The sequence below is a fragment of the Somniosus microcephalus genome, chromosome 2 (assembly GCF_052327205.1).
Source record: "Somniosus microcephalus isolate GS21.2 chromosome 2, FLI_Smic_1.0, whole genome shotgun sequence".
NCBI classification, from domain to species: Eukaryota; Metazoa; Chordata; class Chondrichthyes; order Squaliformes; family Somniosidae; genus Somniosus; species Somniosus microcephalus.
The window spans coordinates 24876633-24890892 of NC_140988.1; the positions used below are offsets into that span (position 1 = coordinate 24876633).

At 44.7% G+C, this 14260-nt stretch overlaps 1 protein-coding gene across 1 annotated transcript in view; it reads left to right on the forward strand.

The window, feature by feature from the left end:
- The first annotated feature begins 2593 nt into the window (after positions 1–2593).
- Positions 2594–14260, forward strand: part of LOC147122606 (thrombospondin type-1 domain-containing protein 4-like) — a 389820-nt gene continuing 378153 nt past the window's right edge. The window contains exon 1 of the mRNA XM_086007593.1: positions 2594–2868. Coding sequence (XP_085863719.1) covers positions 2704–2868 — 165 coding nt within the window. The 5' untranslated portion in view covers positions 2594–2703. The remainder of the gene's footprint in view (positions 2869–14260) is intronic.

Sequence of the window (14260 nt, forward strand, 5' to 3'; positions counted from 1 at the left end):
AGCCAATATAAGTCATTTTAAGCAGAAATATAAATCTTCATTAAAGGTGTCATATGCACCCTCTTTACAATGCTCTTCCGCAACAAGGCACTGGCTTGGGCTGGAGCTGTGATAGTGACACCCCCATCAGTGGCTCCACTTTATCCAGCACTTAATTATCTTGTAGCTTTCTTATTGTGCTCAGTAATGGTTTCTGCCTATGTTGCACAAAGCTTTAAAGATACATTAACCCAAATTAAACTGACAGATGGCAGTCAGCTGCTTTTTTCATCTCTCATCTCCCTCCTTTGCCCCCATCGGGATTTGTATTGTATGACAATTCAAAGTAGTTAGAGCCAGAAAAGTTTAAGAATAAAATGTTCAAGATTCATACTTTACTATTTGTCTTGCTTCGAGTTTCTTATTAAAGCTGCAATATCCCATAACAATCATTTCTCATTCAACAAACTTCTCTGGGCGTAGTAACACCATTGAAGGACCTGCAATTCATATTTTACATCATGTTATTTTTGGGATTGAAGCTGGTCAGTAATATTTTGACAGTCCCTGAAGTACATTTGCTGATCATCTGTAAAATGTGCCGTCGGGGCATTAATCACAGCATGACATTGCAGTGATTGACAAGCCCTGGCACTTGCAGCCCATGTAAAGAATATTACTTTGACTCCAAGCATAACATTGTTGGCAAAGTGCCAACAAGCTCTTCCACTGCATTGGCCATTAAAGGAGAAGTAGGGGGTCAACATTTGTATAGAATCTAATTTTTTAAAATGTCATAAAACTCTGTCTCAGTCAGAGAGGCTGGAAGGAAATGGTAGAGAATCTTACACCGTGCAGTAGGGGGGCATTCTTGTGAGGTTGGGGCTGAGGGGTAGTTTCGGGGCAGGGTGGGGAGGGGAGCTTTATTTAAGGATATAACCTGTGCTGTCCCTGACATGGGAGTCTGATTCTGGGCAGGCCAGTACTGACCTACCCAGAATTTGTCAGATCAGTGGGCAGACGCTTCATTCATATAGGCCCAGTGGCACATCTTGGGGTCCTGCTTGCCTCATGCTGTCGGAAATCTCAGCATTTGGTGGTCATTTGGGCGTGTGGAGGGGGGGGTGCGGTGGGGGAGGGGGTCTACCCAGGCTCAACTATCTCCCGAGATCCCATGCAGCCACCAGCTCGCGCCTGTGTAAGGGAGCCGATCTGTAAAGATCTTGCCATCATCAGGGGTTTCAGCCTACTCCCCTAGCCTGGACACCCTCCTCTCATTCTGCAGGCCAATACACCTGATCTCACTGGGCATGCCAGCTTCTAGTGTTGCGTCAGGTCCCTTATGCATTTACACAACTGCAGCGTCTGTGCAAAACAAATCCACTTCAACCCGCCACTACATTTGTGGTGTAAATGCACCAGAGTGTGATGATGTAAAATAAACATAGGCAACTATTGCAAGCAAGGCTGCACAGTCTGCTGTGCAAATGTTTCCTTAGCATAGTAGGGTATTCATATAACAAAGCTTTGCTGCGGTCATTAATTTGTAAATAAAATGCATTAGTTCAGTATCTTCTGCTTTCCTTACTCTTGTCTGATGTATTCTGGAACGATCATTTGCCCTGTGATCTTACTCGCCACATAATAAAATGGATTTTTACAAGTAACTGATATGATCTTAGATCGTATGTTGAATGCCCCATTTTATTGCTGTTTTCATTCCTACAGGTCACTAACTGAATCTCACTCAATGACCCACTTTTATTGGTTTACATTTCTATAACTTCCTTTTTTTTTACTGATTTAAATTATTAATCCTTTCGGAACGTCTGTTACATTCTTCTGAAAGAAACGGAATGTTGGTTTAATTTAAAACAAAAACTAAAACTGCTGGAAGCACTCAGCAGAGTGTCACCATCTGGAAAGAGAGAACATACCGGGTATAACCTTTCATCAGAACGGGTCGGTTCCACCATGGAGTTTTAGCTGAACCGTATTGGTTCTATTCTTTTCTCCCCGCTTCACCTGACAATATCGTCTTTGTGGTGAAATGAGCGTGTTGTAAATTCTCCCTGCGTAAAACCGGCACTGTCAAACTGCCTGGTAAATCAAATCACCTTTAAAAATGTGTTTCCTTACCCTCCTCCCCCCACTGTTTGTACAGTGTTAATGAAGTTCAATAATATGGTAAAATAAAGCGTGGTTAAAATCTCCCTTTCAGTCGTGTTGTCTGCAGTTCAGTTGTGCCCTGTGAAGAATGCCCAGGTTTACTCGAGGCAGGTTCCATTCAGTACTGACGTACGTTGTGACTCTCGCCAACTTGCTCACATTGTTGTTGCCACTTTCTATTTTACATTACTTGCCGAGCAAATGAAATACGACCCGAGAAAGTCAGCCGCTTGGTGCTCAGTTGTTTTTTTTTTAAGGAAATTAACTGCCCACAGCTTCCCTTTCTCCACTCCTGTTCTCGGTCTTTGGTGTTTTGGGTTGTGGGCTAGGTGTTTCTATTGGGACAGTTACAATCTGTGGGGAGGTGTGTCTGTTTTGGAAGGGGGTGGGAAGGTTACCTTGCAGTTTTTTTAGGAGCTGATATACTGTTCCTCCCACTGCTGCAGAGTGTTAAAAGCCTACAGGCATCTAAAATTGGCATCATTTATATTGTACAGGCTTTCTGCTGCAGTTCCCCCTCAGCTTTTCCTAGCAAACAGAGGGCCTGCTTCCTTGATGGTTGCTACTGCCAATGCAAATCAGCAAGATAAAGTGAAGTGTATTATGACTGTGAGAATGAAGGCTACTGCTGGAATTTCCCTTGCTGTGCTGTTGGAAACTTTGCTAATTTGTTGCAAACCTTGTCTGTCACTACCTCCAAATTTCAGGTTTATGAGAGAGGTAAGTGGTGACTGCACCATTACTTACTGAGATAAGTCCGTACAGTTACTGTTTCACTTGCAATGAGGCGTAATGAGAACAGTAGGGAGTTACACTTTTAGAAGGAACCAGTGTTCTCAGTTAGTAGATAGCTGGCTGTATAGCACTTTTTTCAAATTGTCGAAACTACAGTTAAAAGTATTTTGCTGCAGGGAGTAATAAGGATTCTTCTTTCAGATATACTCTTATTGTGGCTGGGTGTTTATATTTGATCAACTGTAAGTGTTTCACATACCAGGTAAAGAATAAGCTAACATCATAAGTGTGACATATACAGGACAACAGGCTGGCAGGGGGCTAATTTTAGTGGTTATTGTGTTTGGAATGTTGAGAATGTGAAATGATTGAACGCTTCAGAAGTGATGGTTTTATTCATTTTTTAAGAAAGTAGCACAATTTCAACTTTTTTTAATTACAAGACAATAATGTGTTATTGAACACAATCAGAACGAAAGAGCGGGCAAACGAAAATAATGACTTGCTTTTTAACTTGAACAAGCTGCTGTTTGACCTCTTTTGTTCAATTACCTTTCTTTTCCTTTCTGAACAATACTGATTTTACCGTACATTGTGAGCCTTACACAGCTACTGAGCTGCTGAGAGCTATTGTGTAGGAGTGCCCAAATGCTCAACCTTGTTTGTGAGCCTTTTGATTTCTTAGTTTACCAATTCTATTGAACCCGTGTTCATTTGGCAGAATCTTCTATTACTTTCAGCATATTGGCGACAGATTGTAAATTAGAATGTCTGGACCGGTTTAAATGTTGTAGTATACACAGTCCTACCTTGTTACTTGGAACTTGTGGCGCACTTTTTTATCAAAATCCTTTTATCACGCTCCTCTTCCAGCTTCTGTCTTTGTCACGGATAGCCGATATGTAGTTTTGAGTCACTGTGAAGGTGGCTAGAGTTGAATCAAGGAGGTTTTGATTGTAATAAGCACTTCAAATAATCATGCAGTGTGTTTCACCAGGACTAATATTCATTACACATGGTGCTGTAGGAGCCTGCTGCTCTTATAAGGAACTCTGTGTTATCGTTTGTTGAACTCTATGGACTTTAATGGAGCTTTATCAGGCCATGAAAAAAGATTACTGTGGAAGCTTCTGAATTGGAATACCTCCCATGGAGAGCAGAAATAGTCCCTTTATCCCATCATTCGTATTAAAAAGTGTAGTATGTTGAGTGAATGAGTCTGGGCCTGAGGAACCAACATTCTCATTAACTGGCATCTGCTGGAAATGAGAGGTTTGTGATTATGTGTGGTTCAACTGTACTTTTTAATTTTCAGCAACAGAATTTCAAGATGTAAGCTGGGAAGTACTTTTCAAATGTCATGAAAAGGTAGCTTTCACACTTATGGCCACAACAATGATGCCCATCCTATTTTTCCGTGACGTTTCATCTATGCGTCATCTCAGTAATGATTGGATTTGGTTATTTGTAACAATGGTAAGGTGCAATGGCATAATATGATCAGTGAGGGTGGATTAGTCCAGAGCTGTGATTAGAGGTAATGAGTGCATGGTATTGGTAAATCTGATGGTGTAAACTGGCAACAGCCAATATGCTACTTTGCAATCTGTATTCACAGGAGTTTTCTTGCTGAGTGTGTGTGTCTGTGTGTGTGTGTGTGTGTGTGAGAGAGAGTGTGCGTTTTAGTGTGAGTGTATCTGAGAGTGTGTGTATTCTGTTAATTGATGAAGATGGGCAGTAATTGTCACCCACTCCCCACTTTCTGAATTTCAGCAATGAAGACAATTAAAAGTGGCACTTAACAGTACTCCTGTACTTACAATAAATGGCTGGAGTCTTGTCGCGAGCTTTATTCTTGGCTCAGTTTTATTTCTTCCCCAGCACCCCTGCAGTATTTAATGGCCGAATACAGCCAGCAGGAAAATAAAATATACAAACTGAACCTTTAGTGCCAGAAGTGGAAGAAAGCTGCCAGAGATTTACTGGCAACAACCAATGTCAGGTGCAAACTCAAAAATTCTTTTCAACAAGTCTTCTTTCAGATATGTGTCAATAAACTTTGCTGAAATTTTAGAAAACTGTCCATTTGCTATAGTCTGACCCAGAATTAAAAAGTCAACCAGTCCTTTCAATCGTTTGACAGCAAGAATAAATAAAAGGAAATTGCAAAAGTTGAAAATATGAAATAAAAACAAAAAATGCTGAAATTATACAGCAGGTCGGTCAGCATGTTTGAAGAGAAAAGAGGGTAACATTTCAGGTGTAGACCCTCCATCAGAACCCAGAAGGTTAATAACCCTTTCTCTTTACAGCCGTCGAAAGACCTGCTGTGTGTTTCCAGCATTCTCTGTTTTCTGTGAGGAATACATGAGAAAGAGTTAATTGTGTTGCGTATTTGTGACAAGGCAGCTGGACAAAAAGATCACATTTAAGAGATTTAATGTGCAACAATTTTTCGCTGTCATCTGATCCGATTGAGCGAAATGGGACCATATGAAAATAAATGAAGGCATTTTCTGCAGTGCAGAATGATAACTGAACAAATGCAAAGTAATTTTACAACAACCAGACGTCAATATGAATCAACCAAATTCACCTAACACTTAACTCTTAACACTGTTGTGTGAAATTATCTGCAGTTAATTATAATTCCTGAATTTGTGTTTGCCATGAAGTTCTTTTTATTTATTTCAATGTTTAAAATTCATGACAACAACAACAAATTGTATTTATATAGCACCTTTAACATAGTAAAACGTCCCAAGACGCTTCACAGGCGTGGTAAAAGACAAAAAATTTGACACCGAGGCACCTAAGGAGAAATTAGGACATGTGACCAAAAACTTGGTCAAAGAGGTAGGTTTTAAGGAGCGTCTTAAAGGAGGAAAGAGAGGTAGCCTTCCGGCCTAGGCAACAGAAGGCATGGCCACCAATGGTTGAGCGATTATAATCAGGGATGCTCAGGAGGGCAGAATCAGAGAAGCGCAGATATTTCAGGGGGTTGTGGGGCTGAAGGAGATTACAGAGATAGGGAGGGGCAAGGCCATGGAAGGATTTGAAAACAAGGATGAGAATTTTGAAATCAAGGCGTTGCTTTACCGGGAGCCTTTGTAGGTTAGCGAGCACAGGGGTGATGGGCGAATGGGACTTGGTGCGAGTTAGAACACAGGCAGCCGAGTTTTGGATGACCTCAAGTTTAGGTAGGGTGGAATGTGGGAGGCCAGCCGGGAGTGCGTTGGAATAGTCAAGTCTAGAGGTAACAAAGGCATGGATGAGGGTTTCAGCAGCGGATGAGCTGAGGCAGGGGCGGAGATGAGCGATGTTACAGAGGTGGAAATAAGCGGTCTTAGTTATGCTGCAGATATGTGGTCGGAAGCTCATTTCAGGGTCAAATATGACACCGTGGTTGCGAACAGTGTGGTTCAGCCTCACACAGATGTTAGGGAGAGGGATGGAGTCAGTGGTGAGGGAGCGGAGTTTGTGGTGGGGACTGAAAACAATAGCTTCGGTCTTCCCAATATTTAATTGGAGAAAATTTCTGCTCATCCAGAACTGTATGTCGGACAAGCAGTCTGACAATTTAGAGACCTTAGAGACAAATTGTATGTTAGAAAGTTGTGGTTCTATTAACAGAGGGTTCATGAAAAGCAAAATTAAATAAATATATCTGCAGCTCTGTATTTTTCTATAATAATGGACTTTATGTATCCTGTATTCAGCTGGTAAGTTAGGGTACTTGTTCGATACTTTCTCCCTGGACTTGTCATACATGTGCATTTCCTAAATAAACACAGAAATCAAGCTGTGTGGGACTTCACAATGCACAAGGGCCCTATTCACTGACATTCAGTGGCTTGCAGCTAACATATCTCTACAAATGTGATTTGCACTGTGGAAATGTTAATTAAAGCTGAAGCCCTTTTCACAAGACATTGGCTGAAAAGTCTGCAGATCTGCAAATATTCAGACAGTGTGTAATAATAACGCTGATTTCAATTGTTTGTTACTGGAGGAGCTCCAGAATCCAATAAAACGGTTGCTGTGTGCTAGGGCAGCAAGCGGGCTGTCTTCACAATTTCATCTTGGGAATTTTCTTGACTGACGACAAAGTAGTACATGGCGCTCCAACACATTGTGCTGCAGAGCTACACAGAGCCATGCCCACCATTCTCATCTCGGTGTGCCGTCGACAGACCAATAATAAGTTCAAAAATCGGACATGGGCATTTCACCAATAGAAACAATGAGGCACATAATGGGCAGGATTTTTATTGGGCCGTGGAGTCGGGATTGGAGGCGTGCGGGGGGTTAAAGTCCCGAAATCAGGGGTCCTGACCCCATCCCGCTCCCAAACCCGCCTCCATGCCAGTTTCAAAGGAGGCGGGTACCCGCCCCGCACTGGGACCCGCCTACCCGAGGCGGGAAGGGATTAGTGCCAGTTAACTGCCTCTTAACAGGTAGTTAACAGGCAGATTTTAGCCTAATCCCTATTTTTAAGGTTGAAGTGTGGGATTCCCGACGGCTCCAAACCACGCCAAGTTAGAGGAGGCGGGCCATCGGGTTGAAGGACTTGGAGGGGTCGAGATGTCGGTGTTCAGATGAGTGATGTGTGCATGAGTGCAAAGGTAAGTGTGTTTGGTGTGTCTAAAGTGATTAAATAAGTTTTACATACATTTTCTTACCTTTTCAGCCTTCCTTCCTTTAGGTCTCGGGAGTCCCTCATCTCACTGGCACAGAAAACAGAATGGCTGCGAGCTGTCAAAAGTGACAGCCTGCAGCTTTCTGTGCAGGAGAGATTTCTAACTGAGTCTGTGAGGAAGGACTCATGTTAGAAGTAAGACTGTCAGTGTTTGACAGCTTCAAACAGCTGTGAAACGCTGATATTTCATCTGTCAAAACTTCTTGACAGATGAAATTTCAGTTTGTGACGTCACCTGTTGCCGGGTGGCCCTTAATTGGCCTGCTGAGCCCGCTGGGCGGGCTCAACAAGGTCAATCAAGTTAAAATCGCGTGGATTGGCCGCATCTCGATGGAGGCGGGACTACAACCACAAAAGTTGTAGTCCCGCCTCCAACCCGACTCCTGAGTTAAAATCCTGCCCAATGACTCTTTGGTGAAAGAAAGAAAGACTTGCATTTATGTAACGACCTCAAGACATCCCAAAGCGCTTTACAGCCAATGAAGTACCTTCTGAAGTGTAGTCGATGTTGCAATGTAGGAAACGCGGTAGAAATTTGCGCACAGCAAGCTCCCATAAACAGCAATGTGATAATGATCAGAAAATCTTTTTTTAGTGATGTTGGTTGAGGGATCGACATTGGTCAGGGCTACCGGAGAACTACCCTGCTTTTCTTCGAAATAGTGTCATGGGATCTTTTACGTTCACCTGAGAGGGAAGATGGGGCTTTGGTTTAATGTCTCATCTGAAAGACAGCACCTCCAACACTGTAGCATTCCCTCAGTAGTGCACCTGGAGTGTCAGCCTAGGTTTTGTGTTCAAGTCTCCGGAGCGGGACTTGAACCCACAACCTTCTGACTCCGAGGCAAGAGTGCTACCAACTGAGCTATGGCTGACACTGAAAGCTCCATAAAGCTTTCTCCATGGAGGCGACAGAATATCAGCCAAGTCAGCATGGCTTCTTGAGTCTCAGCCCATCACCGGGTGCTATGGGTCAGGGTGCGTGCAGTATTTGGCTGTAAGTAGACGTTCGGATGTCGGATAACAAGATTAGGTTTGACTGTGATGCCCCTGCAGTTGAATAGACTGCCAACATTCACTGTCAAGACTCTCATATAAGTACTGGCTACTTGAGCGAGGTAACTGAGGGTGCCCAGCACCCTTGGAATAATGCCCTAGCAATAAGTCAACATCTTTGAGGAGGAAGGAAGGGAAAGGGAGAGTGGAGGAGAAGAGAGGGGAAGAGGAGGGAGGGGAAAGGAGAAGAAGGGAGAAGAGGGGAAAGAGAGGGAAGAGGAAGGGAGAAAAGAGGGAGCAGAGTGGAAGGGGAGTGAGAGAAGGGAAAAGGGGGGGACAAAAGACAAGAACATGGGAAGGGAGAGGGTTTGGGGAACTAGAGCATAGCAATGGAAGAGAACGGAGGGGAAAGAATGGGAGGAGGCACAGAAAGTGAGGGCAGGGAGATGAGGGGAGGGAAGGGGAGAGTAGGAAAGAGAGAGGAGGGGAGGGAAGGGGAGAAAATTAAAGTAAAACTATGGAACTGATATCTGACTACATGCTGCCAGTGAGAATTCTTGCCTGCTGGCTGCACATGTTGGGAAATCATGCATACTGTGTTGCGGTTTTCCATTCATTGCATGTAAGTTTTCTCTGTAGCAGTCTCATATTTATTACATAACATTTATATACAAGTTAGTTTATTTTAGGAGATAGATGAAAAGCCACTCATTTGCTAGCTTTTATTTCACTGCTCCAGATGTGGAAGCTGGAAGATATTTTGTGGAAATACAAGCAAATGAGTGATTACACACCCAGCGTAAGGGGAAGGAGGAAAAAGAGGCAACTGATGTCAATTCACTTGTAAAAAAGCCCCCTTCCCCCTTTCCAAAAGAGTCGCTGCTGCTCCATCCATCGGAACAGTACCTCTGCATGGTAGCAGCTAATGACCCATTTTGAGCAGCCGTTTTGGCCTCTCAAAACTATCAACACTGTTCTCATTCCAAGAAGTTGGACAGAGTCCAGTCCCTCATAAAAAGCTCATAGTCAGTACTTACAACATTAGCTTAAAAACAACCATCAGGTGTTCATGAACAGCTCAGAGCCGTTGAGGCAGAAACAAGAAGTGCTTCTGTACACCCTGTCTGGGGGAGATGTAACAGATTGTTTTGTGGCAGCTCTCTTACACTTCTTACCCTTCAGCTACCCTTCTTCCTTGAAGGGTTCTCACCGTCCGCTTGGGGGACAAGCAGCCAGTGAACTTTGATGGAACGGATTCAGGGACAACTCCAGCGTCTCCCAAAAATAAATGTTGTGTAACAGGGCATTACATTTTTGATTTCAAACTTCCAATTTGTAAACTGACTTTGTCTTTTTAACTGCTAACCTTATTAATTTTATGTATATTAGAAAGAAGAAAGAAAGACTTGCATTTATATAGCATCTTTCACGACCACCAGACAGTTCGGAAACATACTATAACATTGCAGCCCTAATTCTCTGACCTGCACTCCCTCAACAGTAGGAGCGCTGGATCCCTGAATTTGCCCAACTTGGTATAGCTGCAGCATGTTTTGGGAGGGTGATATCGTAACACATTACCAGGTGAGATAATACAGCAAAAGCATATTGCTTAGAAGAGGGAAACAGGTTGAGGATAAGGGGTTTTCTGGCCTCTGGCCAGCTGCCCCTGGTGGAATGAGTGGGAGTGGGGGAAGTAGATTGGGGGGGGGGAGGTTAAGGGTGAAGTGAATGACAATAGAGCAAGGGGGAAGGGAGGATATAGGGTTTGAGCAGGTAGTTCAACGGGGAAGCAGTCGTGGTCGTGATGGGAGTGAGAGCATATAGGAAGGAGAGGGGTTATGGGAAGTGAAGGAGTAGAAGATGTATTAGGAGTGACTGAATGGCGAAGTGGATGTCCAGGGAATTGCTCCTGCAGCTGTTGGTGACTCCATTTCCTACCACGAAACGCCACCATCCACCACTTCCCACCCAAAAGCAAAGAAGCAAAAGACAGACAGAGAAGCAGAAGAGAAAGAGAGAAGCAAACAAAAATAAGAACAAAGAAGAGAAAGAGAGAGGTAGAAGCAGCAGCGTGGATACAGATAGAGCAACAGTAATGCGAAGGCAGCAGGTAAGAGTATTCTCTGACTTACCATATATAATGCCGCATGAGATCAATGGTATATAAAATAACGACAGAATGACTTTAAAGTGGAGACTAAATTACCTTTGGGTGACCTGGTCCAATGATTCCCTGCCCTCTATCCCTGCTTTACCAGAACAGCACACTAGGGCCTGGAAACTTGGCCATGCAGCGGTTGCTTTTCAGGCGCAAACAAGCCTACTAAGCTGGCAGGAAACATGCAAATTTCTGGTCAGAAGTGCGGCGCCCGCCATATTGGTAAAGGTAGATGCACTGGTGGCAGAAGCACATGCCGCAACAGTTAAAGCCCAGAATAATTTATGTAAATTGGGGTCCCGCACATCTTGCGGGACCCGTTCTCCGCCATTTTTGAACGTCCCAGCGCTTCACTCGGCACGTGCTGAGCTCAGTCAGCACAACGTGGCACTAATCAGCAGGAAGGCCCCCTCACCAGTGCTATTTAAAGGGACCATGCAGTACTTACAGGTTAGCTATTAGTTTCTCATTTCAAGCTGCTGCTCGAGTTCTGGGTGTTTTTTTGGTGTTTTTCCTCACTCTGGAAAGTTCACTTTGTCTGAACAAAAAAAAGATTTTGCTGTCCTTGCACTGGTGTTGTCTACGTCAGAAATCGTTTAGCTGCAGACGTGGATGGTCTTTTGTAGGGTTGCCTTTGAGGCTGGAGGATGAGGAGGAACAGCAAGGAAGACACCATAGAGCAGACGCAACTGCCAGAAGGAGGAGGAGGGCTCTGCGTAGGAGGCCATACCAACAGAGGGTCTTAAGGGAGAACTTATACATTAATTTTACTCAGGAGCAATATCTCAGGCATCTTCAATTCACTAAGAAGGCTGTCACCAAGCTATGTCACCTGCTGCAGCCACATCTCGAGCTTTGCACCAGGGCATGGACAGCACTGCCTGTGGCTGTCAGTGTCACTGTGGCCCTCAACTTTTATGCAATGGGCTCCTTTCAGGCTGCAACAGGTGACATTAGCCACATGTCCCAGTTCACAGTGCACCGATGTATCAGGGAGGTCACCGAGGAATACCTTAATCTCCCCCCCTATAGACAGGGAGAAGCAGGATCAGAGAGCACTAGGTTTCACGCACATGGCAGGCTTACATAGGGTGCAAGCTGCAAAAGACTGCTCACACATTGCCTTGGATTCTCCCTATCACCAGCCTGGCATCTTGTCAATAGAAAGCGATTCTACTCCCTCAGCGCTCAGCTGGTTTGCGACCACAGGCAGCACATCATGCAGGCCTGTGCCCGCTATCCTGTCACCAGTCAGGACGCTTTCTTAAGGCTAAAGGGAATCAAGGAATATGGGGAGAAGGCAGGGACAGGGTACTGAGCTTGGATGATCAGCCATGATCTCACTGAATGGCGGAGCAGGCTCGAAGGGCCGAATGGCCTACTCCTGCTCCTATCTTCTATGTTTCTATGTTTCATCCTGCGCCACCCTTGCACAGCTGCAGAGCAGGCCTATAACCATAGCCATTCTGCCACAAGGAATATCATTGAGCAAACAATCAGCGTGCTTAAGCAATGCTTCTGCTACATATCGTTTCAGAGGAGCTTTGCAGTTCACCCAGAGCAGGTATCCAGATTTGCCATCTACCCCTGCCTGAGCTCATCTGCTCAAACTCTCATCCATGCCTTTGTTACCTCCAGACTCGACTATGGTTATGTTTATGTTAATATACTACAAGCCAAATGTATGTTGAATGTTTAAATGTCTTAATCCAAATGTACACTCTCGGGAGCCGCAAGCCTACATTTCGTTGTACTGCACTTGTGCACTAACAATGACAATAAAAGTTGATTTGATTTGATTTTGATTTATTCCAATGCACTCCTGGCTGGCCTCCCACCTCACACCCTCCGTAAACTTGAGATCATCCAAAACTATGCTGCCAGTATCTTAACTCGTATCATGTCCTGTTCACTCATCACCCCGGGCTCACTGACCTACATTGGCTCCTGACCCGGCAAAGCCGCGATTTAAAAATTCTCATCCGTGTTTTCAAATCCCTCCATGGCCTTGACCTCCCCCATCTCTGTAACCTCCTCCCGCCCTACAACCCTCCGAGATCTCTGCGCTCCTCCAATTCTGGCCTCTTGCACATCCCCGATTTTAATCGCTCCACCATTGGAGGCCGTGCATTCAGCTGCCCAGGCCCTAAGCTCTGGAATTCCCTCCTTAAACCTCTCCATCACTCTACCTCTCCTCCTTTAAGATGCTCCTTAAAACCTACCTCTTTGACCAAGCTGTTGGTCATTTGTCCTAATATGTCCTTATGTTGCTCGGTGTCAAGTTTTGTTTGATAACGCTCCTTTGAAGCGCCTTGGGACGTTTTACTACGTTAAAGGCGCTATATAAATGCAAGTTGTCGTTTCTGCACTATTCTGCCATCATGAAGGATGAGCCTTTACAGCAACAAGTGTAAAATGCAGAGCAGGATGATGGGGAGGAGGAGGAGGAGGAGCACAAAGAGGGAGAGGAAGATGAGCAAAAACAGGAGGAAGAGGAGAAGGAGAGGCAGCGACCACCAGTGCCCCTTCCTGCCGGAGCTCTCAGAGACCAGCTCATCAAGGAGCGCTTCACCTAAATCAGCCCTCCTATTCCCCATTCACCTCGAGTCCAACAATACTTACCACTTCCCTTACAACCACCATCCGATTGCCTTCCTTCTCTCCAGACTTAATGTTCTTGCCCTCACTTTATTACAAAGATAAACACTGACATGAAATACAGAACAAAAAGCAAATTTATCAAACAAATATGCTCACTGTATGTCAGCATTGTGCAAGCTCTTAGTGTCTGTCTTGTGTTCTTGTTTTCCTATTCTAGTGATCCTATGAGGTGTATCCCCAGTGGCTACAGATTGGGAGGTGGGAGGCTGCTGAGATGGCCATGGAGCAGCTCTGGGCCTTAAGGACCTGGCTGCAGAGTACAGCACCCTGGCAGGGGCTGGACCAGTCTGGCCCAGCCAGCTGTGTGGCATTAGCGAGCGTGCCATGCAGAGTGTGTGGGGTGAGAGAGATGTCAGATGGGACAATGAGGTTAGGTAGGGAAAAAAACCCTGCGCCACATCTCCTTCAGTAGTGTGCAACCTTCTCCTGCATTAAGGAAGGGAGTGTCTTGTGAGGTGTTTGGAGACTATGGCTGCCATGGAGTACAGCTGATAGTCTGTGTGTAAGATGTGAGTTGTGGGTAAGTGAGGGTTGTAACAGTGGTGAGTGTGTGAGTATGAGGAGATGGAAGTGTAGTGAAGTGTGGTGCAGTGATTGTAGGAGAGTGAAGGGAATTAGGGGAGGGAAGTTTTGTGAGTACTGTCAGTGTTGTAATTAATGAGGCTGTAAATGGTGTAGCTGTGAGCAGGGAGTATGAAAGCAGTCTTCTTACCGTAACAACTCTAGTTAGATCATTACATTTCTTACGGCATTGCAACCATGTCCTGGGTGCAGTGCTCCTGGCATTGACATGCTCTGAAATGTCTTCCCATTGTCAACGGAGTAGATGCCTGGAGGGCTTCCTGCTCCCTGGGGGGGCG